This window comes from Dama dama, chromosome 26, assembly GCF_033118175.1.
Source record: "Dama dama isolate Ldn47 chromosome 26, ASM3311817v1, whole genome shotgun sequence".
Lineage (NCBI taxonomy): Eukaryota > Metazoa > Chordata > Mammalia > Artiodactyla > Cervidae > Dama > Dama dama.
This window is the reverse complement of record NC_083706.1, coordinates 25,273,769-25,281,970: the sequence shown is the minus strand read 5'-3', so window position 1 is coordinate 25,281,970 and position 8,202 is coordinate 25,273,769. Positions and strand designations below refer to the sequence as shown.

The window sequence follows — 8,202 nt, the reverse complement described above, 5'->3', positions numbered from 1 at the left end:
GGGCCGCCCGGAGCGTATAAAAGCTTTGGGCCGCCCGCCCCGGCCTCACACAACAACTCTTCCCCGCTGAGAGGAGGCAGCCAGTGCGACTCCCACCGCCGGCGACCCACCTCCTCCAGCCCGACGGCAGCCGCCCCGGCCGACAGCTCCCGAGACCGCAGCCCGGCGCGCCCCGGCCCCCGCCTCCGGCCCAAATCCGCGCCGCCCGCCCGGCCAGCAGCCTCTCGCCGCCCGCCGCCCGCCGCGCCCCGACCATGTCAGCCACCGGCCTGGGCCCCGTCTGCTGCGCCTTGGCGCTCCTGCTCGCCCTCTGCAGCCGGGTAAGCCCCGGGGACCCCGCGGCGGCCGGCGCCGGGGGCGGGACGCGGAGGGCGGGAAGGGGGCCCCGCGGCGCCGAGGGGCGTGCAGCGGCCGACCGCCGTCTCCCTCCGCAGCCCGCCTCCGGCCGAGACTGCAGCGCCCCGTGCCAGTGCCCTGCCGGCCCCGAGCCGCGCTGCCCCGCCGGCGTCAGCTTGGTGCTGGACGGCTGCGGCTGCTGCCGCGTGTGCGCCAAGCAGCTGAGCGAGCTGTGTACCGAGCGCGACCCCTGCGACCCGCACAAGGGCCTCTTCTGCGACTTCGGCTCCCCGGCCAACCGCAAGATCGGCGTGTGCACCGGTGAGACCTGCAGCCCCCGGCCCCTCCCCACCTCCCCGAACCCTCGCCCCCGCCCCCAACACCGGGGTCCCGGGCGGGTCGCGGGGCGGGGGGGACCGTCGATGACCTCTTCCCTCACACCCACCTTCCCGCCACCGGAAAATAACGCCGCTCGAATTGGGTCCCTTCCTCCCCTTCGGCTGTTTCCAGCCTGCCCCCTGGAGCCCTGCTCCCAGCTCGCATCTCCGATGCGCTTCCTGTTGGAGGCTCCAGAATGATGCTTGACCCCTGCATCCCCCGCTTTTTCCCTTCCTCTCCTTCAGCTAAAGATGGTGCCCCCTGCGTCTTCGGAGGAACTGTGTACCGGAGCGGAGAGTCCTTCCAGAGCAGCTGCAAATACCGGTGCACGTGTCTGGACGGGGCGGTGGGCTGCGTGCCCCTGTGCGGCATGGACGTCCGCCTGCCCAGCCCCAACTGCCCCTTCCCGCGGAGGGTCAAGCTGCCCGGGAAGTGCTGCGAGGAGTGGGTGTGTGACGAGCCCAAGGAGCACACGGTGGTCGGCCCTGCCCTCGCAGGTGAGCTGAGCCTCCTCTAAGTCCGCCTGGTGCTTCTCCCCCAGGGGCCGAGTCCTGACTTGGCCGAGGGCAGGGGGAAGTGTCTTAGCCTGGCGGCTCACCTTGTGTTCGTGTGCCCTGCTCTCACAGCTTACCGGCCGGAAGACACGTTTGGCCCAGACCCAACCATGCTCCGAGCCAACTGCCTGGTCCAGACCACAGAGTGGAGCGCCTGTTCCAAGACCTGCGGAATGGGCATCTCCACCCGCGTTACCAATGACAACGCCTTGTGCAGGCTAGAGAAGCAGAGCCGCCTCTGCATGGTCAGGCCTTGCGAAGCTGACCTGGAGGAGAACATTAAGGTATGCTGTTCTGTTTCTGTTGACTCCTGGTCATGGAATAAGAGTGGACTGGCCCAGAGCTACGTCTCTTATCACCCTTGTTACATAGGCCTGTTATCTCCAAAAATACCATTGAGCTGTTTAACTGGGATGAGACCTTCCCTAATAGAAACCACCAGTTTTCCACCAGGAAATCCTCCACAGCCCTGTTTCATTCAAGACACCTCCAAAGAGGCCATGTCTATTTTTGGAAAACTGGCAAATGAGACTCAAACTTTCCCTCCTCAAAATATAAACAGAAGTTGGATGCCGGGGAGACTGGAACACACAGAGGTTGCAGAAAGCCACACCCCTTGCAGAGTCATTGATTTCTCTCTCCTCCCTTGTCTTCCTCAGAAAGGCAAAAAGTGCATCCGGACCCCCAAAATCTCCAAGCCTATCAAGTTTGAGCTCTCTGGCTGCACCAGCGTGAAGACATACCGAGCCAAGTTCTGCGGAGTGTGCACAGACGGGCGGTGTTGCACCCCGCACAGAACCACCACCCTTCCCGTGGACTTCAAGTGTCCTGATGGGGAGGTCATGAAGAAGAGCATGATGTTCATCAAGACCTGTGCCTGCCATTACAACTGCCCCGGAGACAATGACATCTTCGAGTCACTGTACTACAGGAAGATGTACGGAGACATGGCCTAAAGCCAGAGACAGTGAGACACCTGACCATTTTAGGCCGGCACTTGAATCGATTCACATCTCATTTTTGTGTACACATGATTTCAGTGGCACGAGGTATTTAAATCTGTGCTTCTAACTGGGGAAAAGAAAAATTCCCACCAAATTCAAAATACTGTGCCATGTGATATCCAAACGAATAGTCCGTCAACCCCAGACACTGGTTTGAAGAAATTGAGACTTGACCATAGGACTGTATTAGTGCACAGCGCCAGCATGTATGCTAGGAGCAGTGGGAGGAGGCCAGTAGAAAGCCTTGTCATCTTTAGGAGTAGTGATGTGACTGCTATTTGGAGTGTCACTGAAAAGGAAAACTTTAGCATGCTCACTGACCTGCCTATAGCTCCAGCGACAGCTTGGATGTGCGTTCTCCAGCCATCATGAGGCTGAGTCAAGTTCGTCTTTAAGTCAGAACAGCAGATTCAGCTATGACATTCTGATTTGATGACATTGTTCAGGAATCAGAATTCTATTAGACTGGACAGCTTGTGGCAAGCTAATTTGCCTGTAACAAGCCAGATTTTTTTATTGATACTGTAAATATTGTGTGTGTATATATATATATATTTGTACAGTTATCTAAGTTAATTTAAAGTTGTTTGTGCCTTTTTGTTTATGTTTTTAATGCTTTGATATTTCAAGTGTTAGCCTCAATTCTGAACACCATAGATAGGATGGAAAGCTTGTCTGATAATTCAAAGCATGCAATGGATATTCAAATAGAAATTCTGGGCAGTTGGAGCAACAGTCCATCCAAACAGGTTGTTTGCTGAAGGTGAGGCAGTGATGTCCTTCAAAGTCTGATCTGTAGGTTGGAAACACGGTAGCCTCACTTTTAACGAACAAATGAGCTTTATTAAAAACGAGTGGCTCTGTATAGCTGATTGGTTTTTCCACCTGGAAGCATTTGTCTCTACTTTGACTATGACTGTTTTTTGGACAGTTTATTTGTTGAGAGTGTGACCAAAAGTTACATGTTTGCACCTTTCTAGTTGAAAATAAAGTATATATTTTTTCTATAAAGGGCTTGGTTTTTCATTTATTAAATGGGAAGTTTTTGTCTTAGAACTATGCACTTATAATTTTCTAAATATCTTTTCTCATCTATGCTTAATTGGTTGATCCTTTCAATAGGATTTTTACATAAACATTTCACAGTGAATCAGGTGTCACAAATTTACAGGCACACACTTGAGCACACAGGCATTTTTCATTGTCTTCATAGTACTTTATAAAATCAGTTCTCTTCAGATTGATTGTTATTATGCTTGTTTATAACATAATAACAATCCCTGTTATGCTTGATTCTGTTTATATTTAATATCTCTCTGCTGTTGTAGGCATTTAATTTCCAACCCATCATCATAAACTAGCCTACATGTGCCTTGCACATAGAAGATTTTTAACTATTTTTTGAATTTGTATGCTTTACTGTAGATCTATTTCTGAGCTTCAGTATCTTACTATTAAATCTGTAAAAATAAGTTATTTTGCATAATTCTGCTTTCAGTTACCATGATAACCAATCACAAATAGACGATGGCATAAATACGAAAAGAAGGATAAGTCAACCTTCCATTCATTTGTATTACAGAAATTTGCCTTAAGACCAACTCCCATTTGCCCAAGTTTTCACTATATCAGATCTCAAGATCAATAGTTCATTAAGTAGTTTGACAAAACGAAATTGTTCAAGAAGCCCTGCATGGAAATGATATTGGATCTCTCCAGGTCTCCACTGAAAAATCAACTAACATAAGTGGCAGACAAAAGGAATACTCCAGAGACAACTGGAAGCCCATTTTTTCTAGATAAGAATAGCTATGGATTCTAGGGAAAAAAATAGCTGCAGACAGACTAAGCCATCACAAGGTAATTAGCAATGTCCTAGTGCCAGAGTCATTCTAAGAGACAAAAATACATCCGAAAATAAAGGCTAGTTCTACAAACAGAGCCCATGCCACAAACCAAAGGGAAAACTTCCCGTGTTCAAAATGTGAAAAGTATTTCTGGTCAAAACATTGGACTTTCAGAATACACCCACATACGTATATAGCAACACCGCCAGTAGCTGTGCCCCACTTCCCCAAATAAATCCACGTGCAAACACACACACACGCACAACACAGAGCACATTGCTTGGTTTACATTTCCTTTCTGTCACTTGACTCCTAGCTGCAAAGATGAAGGGCCATGGTAAATGAACCTGACTGTTTTAAAAGGAATTTGAGAATTCTGGGAAGACAGAAGTAAGAATGCAAGCATAGATTTTAAGATTTTCCAAATTTCCACATAAAAACAGAAATTAGATTGCGAAATCAAAACACCATGAGACATATAACAAAATTAGTTGGCAAAACATCCTTTGCACCCTAAGATATGAGTTGGGGGAAATCAACCACAAGACTTTTACTATGTCAGAATAAAATGTGAGAAAAAGCAAAGGAATACAATGGTATTCGATGCATCTGAGAAGAGGAGAGCTTCAAAATAGCTAACAGTAAAATACAGATCAATCTGAAGATAACTTGTGAAACTGGTAAGAGTTTTGTTTTGCCCATTCCAACAAAAGTTACAAACCAAGCCTGTCTCCCAAGGGAGGACTCCACATTCTTAGGAGTAAAATCAAAATTAAGTCAGAGACAACAAAGACATTCTGAGAGAAGGTCCAGATAAAAATGAGAAGAAAACAGGTTCAAAAGCTCAAGAAGCAGATGGCCATATTTTTAACACATGAAAACAATAAAAGAGGGAACTCTGTGTAGTTAGAAAAGCTATTTAAACCGAGCTGTCTTCCTAAATAAAGTTCAGGAAAAATAATTTTGTATAAAAAATAGAAAAACAAAGTCATCACAGCCAAATCCATATGAAGATATTATATGAAAAAATAATAATAGGGGATAGAATAGCATTTCTACAGATAAAAGGAGATTGCCAGAAATACATGTTCAGAAAACATGCCTAAACTATAACCTACTATTTCGAGAGAACATTAAGAAAATAACACTAGACATAAATAATTAAAAGGAAACGACTAATGACATTAAATAGCAACATAAATGAGTTAGTAAAACTTGGAAATAATTTCAAGAAGAAATTAGAAATTAAGGAAATGTTAGAAAACTACATGGGACACAAGGGTGAACAAACACAACAGATAATTCCTTAAGAAGAGTAGTTGATGAGGAGGAGGAAAATATTTTTAAATAAAAAAGTTTAAAGTTTCAGGAGTGATAAATATTATAGATAGGCAAAGAAGGTCCAACATATGGATAGTAGGAATTCCTGATGAAGAAAAAACCCAAAAACTATCAATTAAAAAAAAAACTGAAATAAAAAGTGATTTGAAAGTGATACAGGAAGGTACTAATAAAATCAACCAACACTGAGACATATTCTAGTAAAATTGATGGAATATAAAGAAAAAGAAAAAATTGTTAGAACATCTAGGCAAAAAGAACATGAACCTTGTAAGTAAAAGAAAAGTAATTCATCATTCTGATAATGACCACAACACTTCATATCAGAAAAATTACAATAACATATTTAAGGTACTGAAAGAAAGAAAATGTGAGCCAAAGAATTTTTATCCTTCAAAACTGATACTCAAGAATAAAGGACACAGACAAATCATTAAAACCATATAAGATCTCAGGACATATTATTCTTATGAACCCTTTCGAAAGAGCCTACTGGACAGGCTCAAAAAACAAAAATGTCTGAGAAATGTTAACATTAAGGACTGGTGGTGGGCATTAAACATAGCTTATCTTTAGAAGTAAGACTAAATAAAGACGAAAGAGGAGAAAGTACAGTATACAGCGGCCCTACACTCTGATACTGTAGAGTGCAACCATAAAGGTCTGGGGAGAGAATAAAAGTAGCATACGACACTCATCCCCCAATACACACACACACACACACACACACACACACACACACACACTTAACTACTTTTTTGGTGGTAGGGCCTTCCCCACTAGTGGTAAAGAACCCACACACACACACACACACACACACACACACTTAACTACTTTTTTGGTGGTAGGGTCTTCCCCACTAGTGGGAAAGAACCCAACTGCCAATGTAGAAGACATAGGAGACTCAGGTTCCATCCCTGAGTCAGGAAGATTCCCTAGAGGAGGGCACAGCAAACCACTCTAGGGTTCTTGCCTGGATAATCCCATGGACAGAGAAGAGTGGCAGGCTACAGTCCACAGCGTTGCAGTCAGAATCAACTGAAGCCGCTGAGCATGCGCGCATGCCCGCACACTTGCACGCTCTCACTGGTTGTAGTGGCGATGGTATTGTTATTCTGAGACTATCGAGTGTATAACGCAGGTTAAAGAAAATTAACTGCTATAGACATTCTAATACTATCCTTAGCGCTGGTGAAATACTGGGATTCTTAGTAAGAAAGTCAGAAAATACAGATTTAATATAAAAGTGGTTAAGTTCCTATGGCTCTTTCATGTTGATGCTTGGTAGAAACCAATGCAATAATGTAAAGCAATTATCCTTCAATTAAATTTTTTTTTAAAAAGTGGTTAAGTTAGATTCTGTAGTCCTGAATTTGGATTAGAAATATCAGCATAAACTTATGATGCATTTTATCTTTTAAAACACACACACAAGGCTTCCCTGGTGGCTCAGTGATAAAGAATCTGCCTGCCAAGGCAGGAGACATGGGTTCGATCCCTGATCCAGGAAGATCCCACATGCTGCAGAGCAACTAAGCCCACTGTGTACCACAATAATTGAGCCTGTGCTCTGAAGTCCAGGGCCACAAATATGAGCCTACATGCCACAACTAGTGAGGCACATGCACCCTAGAGCCCATATTTCACCAGAGAAACCGCTGCAAAAGGAAGTCTGTGCACTGCAACTAGAGAGTATCCCCCTCTCCACAGCTAGAGAAAAGCCCGTGCAACAATGAAGACCTGGCAGTGTCAAAAATAAATGAATAAGTAAAAGCATCTTTGTAAAACACAAATTATATATATATATATATATATATATATATATATATATACACCTAAATATTTTGCTACATCTTCTCACTGAAAAAACTACAATGACAACTCAAAAACAATGAGCATCCCTAGGCCCAAACTGTACCTTTGTAATGTTACTTTCCACCAAAACAGCCAGAGCTTCTTAGAGAATAGCTGATTCCAGGCCTGGAGCAAAAAAAATGTGTAAATTAAAAACAATTATGCAGGGAATACCTTTATATATTAGGTAATAGTGAAGTTCACAAGGACGATTAAGGTCATTTTGAAAGGATTCAAGAGCCAAACTGAAGAGACTTCTACTAAAGATGAGGCAATTTGAGCTTCTTAGGACAATAAAAATCACAGTGTATTAAGCCTATCATCTACACTTAAATTCATTACCTCATTATGACAATTAATTATATGATTATCACCTGATAATCATAGGGAATCTATTCATTATACACTAAATGTAATATTTCCATGATGACTTCTGTGTCATATTCTTGTTCTCCATAACTAACAGTGCCTCAGAAGAGATTGGTCCAATCTGTACCAACCCCAGACATAAGCCATAGATGACTTTTAAAAGAAATTAATCTCTTAATAGTATTCATCACATGATACTCAATTTAAAACAATTTTATATTCTTTTAAAATAATTTTCTGTATTTTTCCAAATTTCCAGAAATGAATATGCAATATTTTATAATCAGAAAAAGAGTTTAAAAACAAATCTTTTAACTCCTCATTTTAAAAAAGTAGCAAAGGATATGCCAAAGTCTTCAAGTTTTTCATAATTTCAGATTTAGATAAACAGGTCACAGTATATAAACAGATGACTAAATAGCCTATGATAAACCATAATGGAAAAGAATATAAAAAAGAACATATGTATATGTATAACTCAATCACTTTGCTGTACAACAGGAATTAATATAATATTGT

At 43.3% G+C, this 8,202-nt stretch overlaps 1 protein-coding gene across 1 annotated transcript; it reads left to right on the top strand.

Annotated features, from left to right (window-relative positions):
• The first annotated feature begins 217 nt into the window (after positions 1-217).
• On the top strand, positions 218-3,283 carry CCN2 (cellular communication network factor 2). The gene is made up of 5 exons (XM_061130101.1): positions 218-320; positions 435-657; positions 960-1,211; positions 1,341-1,552; positions 1,928-3,283. The coding sequence occupies exons 1-5, from the start codon at positions 255-257 to the stop codon at positions 2,222-2,224; spliced, it is 1,050 nt and encodes a 349-aa protein (XP_060986084.1). The 5' UTR covers positions 218-254; the 3' UTR covers positions 2,225-3,283.
• Positions 3,284-8,202: the final 4,919 nt, after the last annotated feature.

Excerpts from the sequence above, each read along its gene's own strand:
- CCN2 (XM_061130101.1), top strand. The coding sequence starts at position 255 with ATGTCAGCCACCGGCCTGGGCCCCGTCTGCTGCGCCTTGGCGCTCCTG. Across the intron at positions 658-959 it reads CAAGATCGGCGTGTGCACCG|CTAAAGATGGTGCCCCCTGC; the intron begins GTGAGACCTGCA and ends CCTCTCCTTCAG. Across the intron at positions 1,553-1,927 it reads ACCTGGAGGAGAACATTAAG|AAAGGCAAAAAGTGCATCCG; the intron begins GTATGCTGTTCT and ends TGTCTTCCTCAG.